Source organism: Pogona vitticeps, chromosome 1, assembly GCF_051106095.1.
Source record: "Pogona vitticeps strain Pit_001003342236 chromosome 1, PviZW2.1, whole genome shotgun sequence".
Lineage (NCBI taxonomy): Eukaryota > Metazoa > Chordata > Lepidosauria > Squamata > Agamidae > Pogona > Pogona vitticeps.
This window is the reverse complement of record NC_135783.1, coordinates 217,008,146-217,026,242: the sequence shown is the minus strand read 5'-3', so window position 1 is coordinate 217,026,242 and position 18,097 is coordinate 217,008,146. Positions and strand designations below refer to the sequence as shown.

General features: G+C 38.9%; 1 protein-coding gene across 5 annotated transcripts in view; it reads left to right on the top strand.

Annotated features, from left to right (window-relative positions):
* MBD5 (methyl-CpG binding domain protein 5) overlaps positions 1 to 18,097 on the top strand; it is a 180,036-nt gene that overhangs the window by 133,284 nt on the left and 28,655 nt on the right. For 4 of the 5 annotated variants that reach the window (XM_078376795.1, XM_078376798.1, XM_072983582.2 and 1 more), the window contains 2 exons: positions 12,244 to 13,290; positions 15,880 to 16,088. In XM_078376795.1, the coding sequence (XP_078232921.1) occupies positions 12,244 to 13,290; positions 15,880 to 16,088 (1,256 nt within the window). The remainder of the gene's footprint in view (positions 1 to 12,243; positions 13,291 to 15,879; positions 16,089 to 18,097) is intronic. The other variant, XM_072983590.2, reaches the window with a different exon arrangement.

The window sequence follows — 18,097 nt, the reverse complement described above, 5'->3', positions numbered from 1 at the left end:
TATTTTACTCATACAGTATGTCACCAATCATCTTGCAATGTTCCTTCTGTCTATGTGTCTGTCTGTATTAATGAATTTATTTCATTCCTATCCCACCCTTCCTCACAAAGTGTACAGAGCAGCTTACAAAAAACACACAATGAAACTGTAACACTGTGATTGCTAACACATAAACACTATTAAAATTGTAATTTTAGGATGAAAGACTAATAAGGGAAAAATAATAAGATACAGTAAAACAAATTTCATACTTGCCTATCAACCAAAGGGTTGCACAAGTAAATGTGTTTTCCAGTGCCGCCTATTTTGACAGCAGTTGAGGGAAACAGCATTCCCCACCAGCAGGGAGTTCTATAGCCTTGGTGCCACCACCAAGAAAGCTGTGCCATGTTTTGTTGCTGGCCATTCCTGGATGGAAGCGTTCAGGTACACTGCAAAGTAATAACAAACACTCAGGAACGATTGTTCTGTGCAGCAGAACGAGATACCATATTGTAGCACCCCATGTCAAAAGATATGTGGAAACACCAAAAATCCTAATCCTTGTGCTCCATATTAGTTAATCTATATTAATTAATATTAATTAAATTCCAATTCTTTCTTGGAATTGGAATTTAATTAATATTAATTAAATTCCAATTTAATTTAATCTTGGAACTACTCTTTTTAGCAGTGGAGCCACTGTCCACAAGCATATACTGAAAATAATGGTAAAGATTCATCTTTTGTCTAAATATGAACAGGACAATGTAATTTTTTAAATAGGAGGAGGGGGTATTTTCTCCCTTGCCCTAGCCCCATAGGCCAGAAATGGAACAAATAATTATTAAATTGGATGATTAAGGAAGAAACCTTTCATTGCTTTAACAGGGTCTTCATTTCTGATGTTTTTTATTCAAAAGCAAACTTCAGATTCGGCACTGCGAATAAATCTACATCCTACCTCTTAACCCAAATATTGCAGTTTTCATTTTAGTTTGCAATAATATTGATGTTTCATATCCCCAATATTTAATTTGTAATTCCCTTGAATACTGAACATAATGATCTCCTTGTTTATCATCTGAGGAGTGGAACAAGTCAAACTGCGACCAAGATGTTTCCTTCATACCTGGGAGTCTCCAGGTGTGGGAGAAAAAAGTGGTAGGTCCATAGTGGCTAAGACTACATATGCTCAAGGTCAAGAACAGTTAAGTTTTCATTGGCAGGCCAGGGGACCAGGGAGGGAACACTGGAGTCAGTATAGAATTTATCTTCTCAAGTCTTTAACAATATAGGTATTGAGGATAGCGACCTGTGCACAGGATATGCACTATGAGATTTTTTTTTTTTTTTAGGAATTCATCTCTTGTGCTTATAGGGAGCTGTCAGAGTGGGAGGAAGCCCATACAACATAGTTGGGTTCCTGTTTAGGTTCCTGGATGGAATACTAAATGTTGGAAATGTACCACAACATTTTGCTTCAGGCCAAAACTGGCTTCTTACTTACCATCTGTCAACAAATGCATTTAATTACTTCCAGGATGTTTGTGCTTACTTGAACAACACTGCTGCATAACTTAGTAAATAATAAATAGAATGAAAAGTGCTCATAAGCTTTTGAATGTCCTTCCTGTTTCTGTCACAGTGGGATCCGGTTTCTTTGACAAAGTGACTGGTAGAACATAGGATAGGAAAGGCTGAGAACCACTAGTTCAAAACACTAGGTTATGCTGCAAGGTCTGGAGTTCAAATCCCCTCTGTACTCCTGGGAGAGAGACCAGGTGAAACCACCTAGAGCACAGGGCAGGTTGCTGTAGGTCAGAATCAGCTTGACAGCACATAATTGTTATCCCATATAGAATTGCAAAGTGCATGCTCCTTAAAAAAATCTTAATGTTCTGTATGCCAGATTGAATGTATCACTTTGCCCCAATGAACTCACTGGATCCATCTTTCATTGTGATTTAGAGTGTACATCTGTAGCCAGAAACTTGAAATTCAGATTTTCATTTTTCCCTTTTCAGGAGGGAATTAGACTTCCCCACACCACCAGCTATGACTTCATATATTCTGGGAATTTTAAATATATATTGACACATAAAACAAAATTCTTAAAAAGCAGGGTATTCCGAAAACCAATTATAAGACATGGGCTGTTTGTTTGGTTTGTTTGTTTGTTTGTTTGTTTGTGGAAAAAACAGCAGGTTGCATTTCTGTGCCTTATCTATAAATTATCACACTTTTTGGTTAGCCTCTTGGCATACTACTTTTCATTCGATAATAGGATTTTGGAGCAAGATGCTTCTAACAAGTGTGTCTGAACTCATCTCTGGAAAGATGTGGGTTTATACTTTATTGCCTTTCAGATGCACAGCTGGGAAAGACAATTAAAACAGGCCAAGAAAGGGGGGGGGCTTTTCCTAATATAGTCTACAGATATTTTATCTGCATGCCTCCTTGAGATGTGAAGAAGTTCCCGAAGGCTATATATGCAACCGAGTTATAGACCTTGTATTGCTGTTAATTATTTCAGCCTTGAACTACTGCCTGTTTGTCATGGCACTTTCATTCTCCAACAAGTAGACGGCTGCCAGGGGGCTGCATTGGACCCCCGATTCCTATAGATCACTCACTTATTACTCATGGGAGATGTCTTGATGCTACAAAGGCAGTGACTAAATTTATGTGAGAAGCTAAAGCATAAATACTGGCCATGTCCAGTTTTGCTGCTCTGAAAAGTAAGCCACACAGATTCCAAAAAAAAAATTCGTTGTACTCACATAGGTATATCACATGTGTGAACAAACCACTAAACATAATGTGTAACTAAGGAATGTGAGTATTTAAGGGAGGGGGAGGATTACTGAGGAGAGAGGAGGGGAGGGGACAAGAGTCAGGTAAAGGTACTGGCAGCTTTCCTTTTGGTACTACCATGGGTTTTTTGGGGGGTGGGGGTTGTTAAGCAGTATGGAAAAGTGAAATCACAGAAGATGGATAGTGAAGATAACAGAGAGCTACTGAAAGGTGATATGTAGATAAAGTAGTCATTTGTTATCTGGAAACCAATGCCTGTATAAATTATGAAGCTGGCTGGATAGGTTGTTGTGAGTTTTTCGGGCTCTTTGGCCGTGTTCTGAAGGTTGTTCTTCCTAACGTTTCACCAGTCTGTGGCCTGCATCTTCAGAGGACAACACTCTGAAGATGCCGGCCACAGAGACTGGCGAAACGTTAGGAAGAACAACCTTCAGAACACGGCCAAAGAGCCCGAAAAACCCACAACGATCATTAGATCCTGGTCGTGAAATCCTTTGTGCATACACTGGCTGAATAGCTCAGTGAGTTATATATCTGGCTGCAGAGCCAGAGACTGGGAATTCAGTTCTCCACTCTGCATCCCCTAAGAGCCAACCCATGTGGCCTTGGCCAGGCTGCCCCAAGAAAAAGGGAATGGTAAACCATCCCACAGTCTTTGCTATCTAGAAAGCACTGCAAAGGGTTGCCATAAGTCAGAATTGACTTGACAGCACACAATGATGATGACAGTAAATTATGAAAACAAGTGGTGAGGTTTTTTAAAAGACACATATCTGAACAGTGAAAGGGAATGCTTTACCAACATTTTAAAAAGCATTCCTAGCACCTTATCTGGACATTTGCAGCAGAATGTCCTGATAACATTTTTTTAGCTTTTTAAAAATTAGTCACAGTATAGGAATGGTCTAGCTGAGAAACTTAGAAACAGCAGATTTATAACATATTTAGGAATGCCTGTGTCACTGCATTGCCTCCATTTTTAGGAATGATGTTACATGAAGAAAACAGATGCTCAGTTGTTTGATACGAGCTGTTTCAGTATAACAAGGTTTTGGGGCATGGATGTGCAACAGGAACAAAAAAAATTGCGGGATCCCAACCCCTCAAAGACTTGCCCCCAGCCACACACATACCCGATTATTTTTAAAGCCATGTTTTACTCAGAAAATTCTTTCCCCTGCACAGGGGAGGGTATTTTACAGGGTTTTTTTAAATTCTCTCCTGCTTTGGTCCCAGGGCACTTTCTCTCCCCTCCCAAAAAGCTAGATGTGATTTCATCTAGAAGGTGTGATGGGACAATTGTTGAGTAAAACATTTTAAACGAAAAAAGGGGGGTCAGCCCTGCAGTGGCCAGGTGTGGGCTTGTGCAGCTCCGGACTTCTAGAAATTTTGCACCAATGGTATGATGGACAGAGGGACAATTAAAGGCTCTCTGCACGATGGCAGTAGGAAGACCATAATGCTAAAATAACCCCATGTTACTAAACAACAGCTGAAATGGAAAGTTTTCCTAGCTTTGTTGAAGATATTGTTGGTTCATATTTTGTACAGCTATTATCTATTATATATCATCTGCTAGATGTGGATATATACATGCATATATATAGTGCTTTTAATGTATAACTCTTTCAAAGATAGTAATATCAGCTAATGGAACCTCCGAAAGATGCCCAAAAAATCCTGGAAAAGGTTTGAATTCTGTTATATAAGCTGACCAGCATAAGTCAAATTTCATGAAATGTAGCAGCAAATTGCCTCTAGTTAAGAAGTCATTGTTTCTGTTTCTTGTTGGCTGCCATGTAACACCACAACTAATGCTTGATGAGAAATACTAGCTTCACTTCTTCACAGTTTACTCTATTTGCTTTATGCCAACCAGAAGTAAGTAATAGTTTTCTGAGTTATTTTAGTACTAGCATAACTAGTAGAAATAAACATAATGGCTGGAATTCTATTACATATGTAGGCAGGCATTAGTCACATGGTATAAATCACAGCAGCAAATTGCCACTGGTGGAAGGCTTATATTGCTTGTCACGTGCCCCAGTCACCTGAGTTGGCATGCTATAAGTACAAGCCTTGATGTATTAACGAGAGACCATTCAGTGCTGTGTTTGACCTGCCACTAGCATACACAGGTAATATGATTCTGACCACCACCAGCATCCTTATGCTTAGAAGGTTATCTTGGTCAATACTTTTAAACCACAAGATAACAAAGATGTTGAACTGCATGTAATTGCTTTTAGAGAGTAGTTAAACTTGAATATTATAATGAAAATATTTTGCAGAGACCCCAGTCCCATATTCCTGTGTCATGATTTGCATTTTTATTTATTGTGGCATATAGCAATATGACTGGTATTAAATTGGCAATAACTCATAAATATTTATTTCACTGGAACTAGGCTACTTATTTTTATCTTGCTGTTAATTTTATTTAAACACATTAAACACCTCAACACTTTCTGTAGCATATATTCAAGATTCTCAGCTATCAGCTTCCTTTTTAATAGGAAAATCTGGATAATCGAGCCCATAGCTAATATCTGTCAGGTGCATGCAGAAAATCTGTGTATGAAAGATACACATTATTTTATAAATATCTTTCTTAACATCAAGTTAAGGATAGGAACTGAAGATTGCTGGATGAATTTTGTACTTAGAATTTATCATTTATTCTGTTCCTGCTAAAGAATGTATATAAAAAATGACCGTATACTGATGGCTACTTATTTTCTTTTCTTTAGCCAGTTGTTTGTACTAATATTTCAGATAGAATAAGAGTAGAAGTTCTGTCTTAATTATAACACCTAGGATCCAAGAAGAGTCGTCCTCCTCCATCCGCGGAACTGGAAGGGATGATGAGAGGAGGAGGAGCAAATGGCACTACTTTTCACTGTTGGTTGACCCCTGGCACAATGTTGGGCTTATTCCCACAATTTTTCCTAAAGGAATTCATTTCACAGTGATGCCAGAACTATTTGGAGGAAGGCACTCAAGACTGTCAGGCAGCCCATTATTAATGTTGCCTTACCTATAGAAGCATTTTTATATGTATTTATAAATAAATAATAACTATAATAACTATTTTGTATTCTATTTGATGCTGCTACAATGAGTATAACATTTAGGGATGTGGTTTTTTTTTATTAGACTATAAATCTCATAATTCTTCATTCTGAGACTTCCACCTGACAGATAGACACCTTACAGACACCTAAATGTGACTCACCTGGAAGAAAAGCTTCAACTTTGAGGCCTAGCTTTGCATAGCTTCCTGTTCAGAAAGAAAGCTTCCAATTAGCACTGGGGCAGGAACAGGAAGCTTGTGCAGAGCCAGGCCTGGCTGTGCTTCAAAGCCTTCTAATTAAGGCCTTTCTCTCAAGTGAAATTAAGGTATCCGTAAGGTATCTGTCAACTAGAACTCCCAGAATGGAGAATTGTGGGATTTGTAGTTCAGTCCAAAAATCCCTTCCTTCATAAAAGTTCCACTAGATAAAATTGACTAAAGAATAAAGTGAATATATCAAGTAAAGGGCAGATTACATAACACCCCATCAATGAATTCAAAAATGTTCCTACATTAGGTATAGGTGATGTGCAGCTGTCTAAATGTTGTTGGTTTACAGCTTTCTACCTCTTGGGGTAGAAAGGGGACGTTTTGGGGGATGCGGTGGCACTGCGGGTTAAACCGCAGAAGCCTCTGTGCTGCAGGGTCAGAAGAGCAGCGGTCATAAGATCGAATCCACATGACAGAGTGAGCTCCCGTCGCTTTGTCCCAGCTCCTTGCCAACCTAGCAGTTCGAAAGCATGCAAATGCGAGTAGATAAATAAGTACCACCTTGGTGGGAAGGTAACAGCATTCTGTGCCTAGGTCACGCTGGCCACATGACAACAGAAACTGTCTTCAGGCAAACACTGGCTGTATGGCTTGGAAACGGGGATGAGCACCGCCCCTTAGAGTCGGACACAACTGACTAAATGTCAACCTTACTACCTCTTGCACAGTCAGTGGTGCAGATTGCTAGGATTTGCAGATCAACAACATCTAGATGGCTACACAATGTCCACCCATGCAATAAGGTCTCCTAAAAATCCTTGCCTCCAACATAATGTGTTGCTGTGTGTATGAATGCAGGCCAATTATCTTTAAAGAAAATTGCATCAAAATAAATTTCCACCCTGGAATAAAGAACGGGTAATATAGTGGTCACATTTGTTTGTGATGTTAAATTATTTAGGTTGGTAAGAACTAAAACAATTTGTGAAAAGCCTCAAAAGAATCTCTGCAGACTTGGAGTATGGGCATTAAAAGGGCAGCATCCAGTGTAAAGAAGTGTAAAGTGGTGCATAATGAGATTTTTTTAAAAAAAAATCACAACTCTGAATACACATTGACCAAAATTGTATTCATATTTTATATGTACATAAGGGAAATCATGAAGATTTTTTTCTTCTGCTGTTTTTCCCATTGTGCACTTGATTATACTATCAGTTCATGTTCGATTGTGCTAAGGAGATCCCGCCCAAAGGGAGAAAAGCTTACATAAACATATCCTTCAAGGAAAAAAAGATTCTAACCACAGATGGGGTCTGATTTGATAGCAACTGACCAAGAAAAGAATTGTGAGATGGTCCCAGCTAGTTTGAGGAAAATGTCAGCCCATCCAGTACACAGCTGCTATAAAAAAGCCAAATGTTATATTGAACATAATTATAAAAATAATTTTAAATGAGTAAAATTTCCAATATCATACACGAACCTAGTGTAGATATATACCTGGAATACAGGTAACCACACCAATAAAACTGATACAGTATTGTAGAGCTGGAGATGTTCCAGATAAGGAAAGCCCCTTGTTCCTCCCTCCCATCTTCCATGGCTTGAAGGAGGACTTTTTAAAAAAATAAATAAATGATGCAGCGTACCGGTAATGCCCTATCACAATCTAAACATTTTTTTCACTTTCTCTGTGCTTCCACAGAGGCACAGAGAAAATATTTATTTTGCTAATATCCTGAAATGGTTCTCTTCTTAAGCTACTTCATAATATTCCAAATTGACTGTGGCAGGCAATTTGACAGGAGCAAAGTTCACTTTGGCTTGTTTCCAGCGATTGCACATTCTACAAATGAACCGAAACAAAATGATCTTACCCAGACAAAACAAAAAAAAAGTAGAAGCCCCTGACAGGGACCTAGAAAGGTTATGATAGAGACACTCCGGGGATGGTTTGATTCACTCCAGCGATTGTGTTATTGATCCCTAGAGAAAGGAGCAAACTAACTCATCCCCAGTGCACCTTTAGTCTAATTGTGCCTGGTTATTTCTTGGGAGACTTAAGCCCTCTTAGGCTAGTCTTTGGCGAGGTACGTGTGTGTTTGAGCCTTCTTTTTCCCAAACGCTAAGATCAGTTGCTGATGTCCTGTGTCAAATACCGTAGTCCACAAGCACTGGCATTCTTCTCGAGCAGAAAGATGACAGCCTTCGTATCTGGAAGTCATTCTTATAGGATTAGAGGAAGCACAGTCAGTTTGATAATTTACTCCAAACATAAAGGCTTTTTTCATTAAGTCAATCTTTTTTTCTCCCACAGAAAAGGCAGGGCACTTTTTTCACTCAAGCTTTTGTTCAAACTTCAAAAAGAAAAGAAAACTTAGAACTTGAAGTAGCATGCTATGTTCTGCCCCACCTAATCTTTTCTATAGTGAAGAGATGGAGAACAAGTTGAACGGCATCAGTTCTGGGCACCCTACATGGGGAAAATACTCAGTGCAACTTCTTTCTCTCCAAGATGACAACAGCATCAGCCAGCTATTCATTTTCCCTCTGGATTTTTGTTGTTCTCGTTCTTTAAACCAGCTTGTTTTTTTCACCATTCTGATATACATTATTGCAATAATTGTCAGATATTCAGCTTAATAGCCTTGCTTCTTATCAATACGTTTAAATTTACGAGCCAAAATTATGTCACAGAAAGCTGCATGTACAAGGGTAATCACACAAGCAGTTCCTCCCTTACAGTGGTTGTGTGGAAGGAATACCAATTTAAACAGGGAGCCTACAAATTTACATTACTTGTTCTATGGCCCTTTGTATGTTTCCTGTATAGTTGTGTACCATTTTTGATTCTGTAGACTGTCTTTGCATACATTGCTGTCGTGTCCATGGCTGTCTCTACTGACCAGTATTGAATAAATGCTTTCCTAAAACTTCAGTATGTCACATTACAAATTATTAAGAGAAAACTTCACCACAGTTGCACATTCGATTTTCCAGCCAGTTCACAACTGCATGCTCAAAGAACAGTCTGCTACAAGGAAGGAACTGCTTATGTGACTCGGTTTTCCAGACAGGATTCTGTTTATAATATTTTTATCTAAGTTTAGTTGGTGTGTTTTTCCTCAAATATCCTAAGGACTTAAATTTGCTGATGGTTCTCAGAACTGAGTTAGAGATGTTGAGCTGTGTCATGTACTACCTGCAGCTTATCAGTGTTCCCTGGAAGAAGAATTCCTTGTTACCAGAATGTATACATAAGCTCTTAATCACTGAATATTGTTTCTAAACCTAAGAAATAGCAGTTGTTCAAAGGAAATGTCAGTACCACCAACTTAAACATATTTAACAGGCGTGTCTTCTTTCCATAGGAACTATAATTCCCTGATAGCCTCCAGGGATAGCCAAGGAAAACACTGTTGAAAGCCGCAGGAAGGTCCATTAGGGACAAAATTCCTGGCTAGTGTAGGCTACAAGGGTGATCAGAACAATCTCTGTCCTCAAGCCAGCTTTGGCCCAGATAACCTGCTTCACTCTGATGTTGAGAGACTATCATGCATTCAGCTATTTTGCAAGAACTACTGACCCTTTGATGACCTTATGAAGGCAGATGTTAGTATCAGCCCTATATTGATTTTTCTGATGACTAAAGAAAAAAAAATAATTGGCAGAAGATTTGAGCCAGCAAGATCCAATCAGTTTATGTATTTACTGCATCAATTTTTTTAATCCTCTCAAATGCTTTGAATTTATGTTGAGGTGGGGAAGGACTATAAATTGAATGAATATGTTAGTGGACACAATCTTATATGTGTCTGCATAATTTGCTGCAACTAATTGTGATTAACTGGTGTTAAGAAGCATCTTAGTGTGCCTAGTCATGTGCCCGGTTGCACAATGGGGATGCACCTTGTCAGTCACCTGCAGTTAACCCAGTAAATTACAAAAAACTTACCCCAAAACCAGTAGAATTTCAGTCACAATGTCTTATTTACATCTTTTCCAATAACAAATGATATGTGTATGCATGAGGTTTACTGATTTGTGATAAACTTAATTGGAAGTGGAACATCTTTACACTAGGGTAGATTCTGAGTTGTCAGAATAATGTAGAGAACTGGCATCTATTTAGCTTTGTCTTTCCAGTCCTTGTTTTGCAATAATAGTTGAGTAGCACAAAACTGAGATTGATGCTATCTTTGCTCAGCAATTTACCAGTTCTTATTAGAAAATTAAAAAGTAGATTGCTGGTATGAGATTAACGTCTACTATTTTATATTTATATGTTCATGTTATGGAAATTGTCCTGTTCTACGTTAACACAAAGGATTCTGTGTGTGGTGTAGTGGATAGAGTGATAGACGAGGACTCTTGAGAACAGGTTTAAATCCCCACTCAGCCATGGAAACACACTGGGGGAGTAGAACTAGTAAAACCACTTCTTAAATATCTCACATTGAAAGGCCTATTAGGGTCACTATAAGTCACTTCTGACTTGATGGCACATAACACACACATTAACACAAAAAAAAATTATCTACAAAACCCTCCACATTAGGTTCTGTGTCTCCTGACTCAATAAATAACATTTATTTTGCATGTCATTTGCATTACCTCAAATAAGCCTATCTGTTCCTCAAGGGGAATTGGAAGAACACATACATTCACAATTCAATCTTTACTAGTTGAATATTAAAATGGTGAAAAGGAAGGTATCCTGAAAAGATTGTTTGTGGCCAAAGAAGATGGAAGTCGTGCCTGCATAAAGGGTGTGTGTGTGTTTGAGGGCATGGGAGGATGTCTAAAAGCAAGATGCTTTAAATGTGATCCAGAATACTTTTGCAAGGGTTGTGTAAAGCAAAAGGACTTTACAGTTGGGTGCCTCTGTGAGAAAACTCTGGTTCAGATCTACATTGATCTGTGAACTCACTGGATGGCCTTCAGCAAGAGTTGATCATCAGTCTCGCCAGCCCTTGGCCAACAGAATTATTGTAAGGAGAGAATGTGGTGGACCTGCTTACCTTACTTTGAACTTAACTGAGAGAAGAGTAGGATACAAACACTGCAAAATTACTTTACAGTGTTTTCTGTACTGAGAAGAACAAAAGTGAAATCTCCAAAAAACAGTGTTGATGTGCGGTGAGAATGGTTTCCTATTCTGCCTACGTCTTTTTCTTCTGACAATTTTCAAGGTTTATTTTCTTCTTGTTTTCCATATCCATTCATAATCTACACTCCAATAATAATGCTTATTTCTCATTTGGTTCCATATAGATCAAGCCACATGGTGGCAGTCTTGGGAGAAGAATTCATTTGCTGTGATTGCTAATTTCCCTCCCCTTATCTTTCCGCTTCCTTGTATCCTTAAAGTTTATACTTGACATATACCAGGCCTTGTTGAATTTGCATTTTTAAATCATGTCCTAACTGAAAATACTTCTCAGACATTATTTCTCCTATATCTCTCATAGTTGCCTTTGAAATATTTCATTACAAATCCCCTTTTTTACAACAAGTCGCTTGGATATAAGCTCCCTTTGAGGACAGATCCCCTTCAATAGTTGTTTCCTGAAGGAAATTTCATAGTCAGATGTCCCAAGGCCATTTTAGTCATAGCGCTGGAGCTATGCAGTATGCTCCCCGTCACATAGTTGACTTTTAGAAAGAGGTTGAAAGCATCTATTTTTGTTTATACATTATGTATAAACATAATGTATAAGTGTGTAAGTGTTCATATTCCCAGTGTAGTGTAGTGGATAGAGTGACAGATTAGGATTCTGGAGACAGGGTTTATATCTGCAGTTGGCCACGGAAACTCATTGGGGAAGTAGAACTGGTAAAACCACTCCTTAAATATCTCACTTGCCTTGAAATCTCTATTAGGGTTGCTATAGGTTAGCTCCAACTGGATGGCACAGAACACAAAAGCAGGTGACAATGAAATGTCAGTAATGTCAGTAAAGAGCTATTACATCATGTTCCGAACATATATTCAGAGTAAGAACAAATGTTGGGTGTCTGTTTCCATGTGAATTTCAAAGGCAGTGTGGGGTACTTAACATTGATTCGGGTGCCTTCTGTGCATATAATTGTACTCCTATACTGCTGTTTATGCCGTTTGAAGTAACATCATTTCAGTATTATTTTTTATTTATTCCTTGTAGGAAGGGTAGGACCACCACCATCATCCACGGCTGTAGCTGGCAGCAATCAACCAGCCATCACGAAGACAACGTCTCTTCTTCAAGATGGTGTCATAGTCACAACTGCAGCTGGAAACCCGCTACACAGCCAGCTCCCCCTTGGGAATGACTTTCCTTTTGTTGGTCACGAACATGCTCTACATTTTCCACAGAACAGCGCTTCGAACAACAATCTTCCGCACTCTTTGAATCCAAACCTCTTTAGTTCGCTACCTATCTCTTTGCCAGTGAATCAGCAGCACCTCCTAAACCAGAATCTCTTAAATATACTTCAGCCTTCAGCAGGAGAAGGCAAGTCTGAGGTCAACCTCAATCCTTTAGGTTTTCTCAACCCAAATGTAAATGCTGCTTTAGCTTTGCTCTCCGGTGATGTGGATGGGCAGGTGCTGCAACCTGTTCATTTTCAGCTGCTAGCAGCTCTTCTTCAGAACCAAGTCCAAACAGCCGCCATGTTCCCTTTAGCACCCGTCAGTCTGTCCATCTCAGATCTGTTACAGCAACCGCAAAACAATCCTTTGCCCTCAGTGACACAGATGACAGCCCCACCACAACCAGCACTGCCAGATCACTTGCTTAGCACTCAGTCAGACATCAACAGAGCTGAGACCCTGTTGACCTATCCCCTGGGAAACCCTTTCCCAAGCTTTTCAGGCACAGACACTGCTTCAAACCCACTGCTCCTCCCTGCTGTCACTGGGGCCTCAGGATTAATGACCTTGAATCCCCAGATGTTGGGGGGTGTTCTGAACTCTACATCGGGCAACACTGCTAATCATCCAGAGGTTTCCATAGCAACCTCCTCCCAGGCTACCACTACCACAGCCACTACATCATCAGCAGTGGCAGCACTGTCTGTCTCAACACTTGGTGGGACAGCAGTGGTGTCAATGGCAGAAACATTGCTGAGCATATCTAATAATGCTGGGAGTACATCTGGTTCAGCTAAACTCAACAATAACTCTGTGGTGCCACAGCTACTTAACCCTCTACTGGGGACAGGTCTACTTGGTAAGTGAAATATCTTCACAGATTTTGAAAAGGACAAAAAATGGTGGGGGAGGGAAGGAACTTCTTTCTACTTTTTAAAACAAACCTCAATTTCACTGAACTTTTTTTTCCCTAAAAGGTTTATGCTGTGTTAAGTTGTTGAACCATTCCAATGAAATATCACAAATACAATTTATAGGAAATTTTAACTATTTTTACTGTGCAACAAAAATATTCAAAACCCTATTATTTTAGAACGTTTAATGCTGTCTAAATTCACTTGACCAATTGGAATGGCTTTTATATTTTTCAAACATCATAAATACATAGATGCATCTTTGGAATGCTGTGTCTTATTTCAAATATCCAAGGCATCACAGGGTTAGTATGAGTAGCTGTGCAATAGATGAAAAGCTTCCAGATTTATCTGATGAAAAATATGGCAGTGTACCAAAATGAAGCAGTGCATAAAGAAATCCAAGGGCAATCTTGTACAAGGTTCAAGTAATAGGCTTTTTTTTTTGGTTTTTGTTTGGGGCATGGATGTGCGCTGAGACATTTATATTCTCATGCTTCATTGGTAGGTTACGTGGTTACATAGATTTGTAGCTTAGAAATCACCACTTTCTCAAAAACGCATAAAGCATCTTAAAGCTAAGTAGCCGTTCATATGATGAAGGCTACAATCCTATACATATTTACTTTTGTGTAAACCACATTAAATTGTATGGGACATACTTCTGAATGCCCATCTATGCAGTTATGACTCAAATCTCTAGAAATACTGTCTTTCTCCACTAATTCCAGCACCACAGTTTTCACTTGATGACTTTCAGATGCATTGGAAAACCGTTTATCAGAACATGAGTATACAACAGCAGATTTAACTCTGTGAAACAGGCCAGAGAATTGCAAGATTCTGGTATTTTCTTGATTGTTGGGACAAGGGGTTGAGCTCAGCGAAGTACTGATAAAACACAGATTCAAAATTTCTTAAACATAAATGTTTTTGTGTATTTGTTTAATTGGCTTTTCTGTCAATGCAGAGACCATAGATAGCTAACAAAGTGATTAAAGAAGAAATAAAACTGCAGGATAAGTTATTATATTAAAATTCAGTTAAACAGGTAGTACTGTTAAAAGAACACAGCCTTAGAACATTTTGAAAACCCACCAGAAAGGGTAAAAGAGTGTGCCATACTCCTTTCTGCATGTCATGTTCAGTTGGCAAGGCCTGCTTGAAAAGAAAGGTCTTTGTCTATTCACCAAAGGACAGCAGGAGGCAGCGGCCAGCTTAACGTCCCATAAAAGGGAGGGTTCGGTTCCATAGCCAGAGTAAACATGAAAAGGTCCTCTGTTGGGCCCTTGTCACTTTCCTATGAAGGTGACAAGACCAAGACCTACTTTCACAGTAGATGTAACAACTCAGTTTCATTCTAGCCCTAAACATAGGTTTAATGTTGATAGAACCCAAATAAACGTATTGTGTATGAACTGTTATTAAGTTGTAACCAAATGGTTTAAATTTCTTCTAAGCCTACTTTCTCATCTTCCCAGTGTACCAGTAAAATAAAGGAATGCAAAATATTAAGTATGGAGTTCTAACACACCTACTAGATTTTCTGAGGCCTGATTACCCTCCTGTCCATTGAAAAACATCTTCTCTTACACAGTAGCGTTTGAATCAACACAATGAGCCTCGTGGCGCAGTGGTTAAAACGCTGTACTGCAGCTAAAACTGTGCTCACGACCTGGGGTTCAAATCCCAGGTAGCCGGCTCAAGGTTGACTCAGCCTTCCATCCTTCCGAGGTCGGTAAAATGAGTACCCAGCTTGTTGGGGGAGCAATGTGCAGCCTGTATAATTAAAATTGTAAACCGCCCGGAGAGTGCTTGTAGTGCTATGGGGCGGTATATAAGTCAAAAAAAAAAGTACTATGTGTAGAATAGTAGATGGAGCAATCTCCAGCCATAGTAGAGAAGGACTAAAACACATGGATACATCTACATGAGGTTCCTGAGGTCTCGGATATAAACATTAGCCTTGCTTCCATCGGCTGAGTATTTCTGAGATGACAGCTTTTAATTTTTATTAATAGGTTGCTACCTCTGTGTATAATTTTGCATGCATTTGCAAAAATATTGCAAAAATAAAAAATAGCTGGTATTGCTGGCACACATACGTGCTTTTCCACTGGGGAATAGCAATGTTAAAAGTAATTTTAAATTAGAATTATCAAAAATCTGACTGTAAAGAAGGGAAATGTGTTGCAGATTTAAAAAAGAATTGTGAATGCTACCAGTAACTTGATAAAACAGATTTCTATGTGAAATTTCAAAGTGAGGTTCCTAAAGCTAGATAGCACTGTGCGCATTGTGGCTATATATAATTCCATGTACAGAACCATTCAGAGTTACAGTTTCTTACAGACTCAAAGAAAATATGAAGAAACCCATACCTTGCACAGCATAATTGGAGAGGACTACACCAGTAATGAGTTGCAGAGAAAATACTGTAAATTTTGTCTCGAAATGGTAGAATATGGCATGGGAAAATATGTTTGCCTGTTGGAAAATTGCTGATTCAGATATCAATGTTTTTGGAATTACAGGTGACATGTCCTCCATAAACACTTCTCTTAATAACCATCAGCTAACTCATCTCCAGTCATTGTTCAACAACAATCAAATGTTCCCATCAAATCAGCAACAGCAGCTTCTTCAAGGCTACCAGAATCTTCAAGGTTTTCAAGGACAGCCTCCCATTCCTGGGCCACCTAACAATCCAAACCCTATGGCTTGTCTGTTCCAGAATTTTCAGGTACAATTTGCTTTTCAGATAGAAAAGTAGTACAAATGACTTACTGAGTATCAATATTTTCTTCCACATTTTTAGCCATGTTCGACAGTAATAGTTTTTTGTCCATTTTATCATCCTAATGTACGTTAACATCTGTTAACATATCTAAAACTTTTTCCTTGTCAGTGTTTCATTTCTACTAAAGAAAAGCAAAAATGATGGGATTGATGTCCCGAAGGTATACAGAGAGTAATTATAAGTAATTATTTGAATGTTGTGTTGTGTTCGTTATGTGTTTTGTAAAGTTTTGAAGTTCACCTTTTTCAGACATTGGCTTAAATCTTGTTCCGTAGTTATACTGATACAGCAGGAATGATGTCAACAGGAATGGCAGACTGATGCTAATTAAAGAGCCCCTGCTATGATTGCAGTTTACACATACTGTAACTTCATCTCATTGTGCAGGAGTTGTATGCACTCTGGAAGTGAAGCAGGGACACATTAATTAGTGGCTTTCTGCTGATTACATATAGCTTTTTATATGAATTTAGCTGCACAATAAAGTAAAATAAGCTTACAACCAAACTTTTTTTTTTGGTGGTTATATATTGGTGTGAACAATCAGTTTGGTGCATAACAGGGAAATGACTTTTTCTGTTGTGATCCTGCATCTTTCAAATATCATCTTCAAATAATTTTGTCTCCTTCATAATTATACCATAAATACTTGTCTAAACTTTAGAATGATGTGTGGCAGGTTCTTCTTTATTTTGTTTTGTTTTTCTGTTTTAGGCAATTTATTAGGTGAATTGTTTTAAAAAATAGCATTGTACACCACCAAGGGGTGGCTAGCCTGTAAAGGCAACTTATATATGGTGTGAATAAATACATGAATAAAAAATAAATTTGGGTATCATAACAGTAAGGGCTATAGTCTTATACCTCCTGCCAACCTAGCAGTTCGAAAGCATGTAAATTCGAGTAGATAAATAGGTACAACCTCGGTGGGAAGGTAACAGCATTCTGTGTCTAGTCGCATTGGCCACGTGACCATGGAAACTCTCTTCGGACAAGCGCTGGCTCTATGGCTTGGAAATGGGGATGAGCGCCACTCCCTAGAGTCGGACACAACTGGACTAAATGTCAAGGGGAACCTTTACCTTTACCTATAGTCTTATCCCACTTTACCTATAGTGGGGATTTGGTGAGTTAACTCTTCTATAATTTCCATTGATTCAAATGGGCCTATTCCAGTTGTGACTTGTTAAGCTAAGCAACAGTATTTCAACCAGAAAATTCTAAAGTCTCTCTAGAAGAGCAGTTCCCAAACATATATTCTTGGATTATAAATCAAGAACCCTTGCCAGCACAGCCAGTAATTAAGACCGGTGGGAGTTGTTGTCCAAGCTTGGGAACCATTGCTCTAGAAAAATGTGATTTGTATTTTCCATCTAAATACTCAAAGAAAGAAGAAGAATGAAATTCCTCTTGAAGAAAATTCCATGTGTTTGCTAGAACGGTTACAAAATTCCAATTTCAGCTTTTCTTTAAGTACTGGCAGAAAGCAGTGTTAGGACCTCAGAGAAAAATCTCAAATTACAGATGGGTTCATGTAGAATCAGGTGGTCATTGATTTCAGTTACCACCATGAGCACACACACCCCAAGCCCAGCTCTGAGGATAACTTCACCACATGCAATGAGCATCGTTGCCATCCAAATAGGAGGAAAAACGGAGATTGTGCCTGTGAGGTGGGAGAGCTTACCATGACATGTGTACCACGTGTTTAAGATGACCTGTTTACCCTGTCTTTGTTGTTGTTATTTAGTTGTTGTGTCTGACTCTTTGTGACCCCATGGTCCAGAGCACGCCGGGCCCTCCTGTCTTCCACTGCCTCCCAGAGTTTGGTCAAACTCATGTTGGTCACTTCGATGACACTGTCCAACCATCTTGTCCTCTGTCGTCCCCTTTTCCTCTTGCCGTCACACTTTCCTAACATCAAGGTCTTTTCCAAGGAGTCTTCTCTTCTC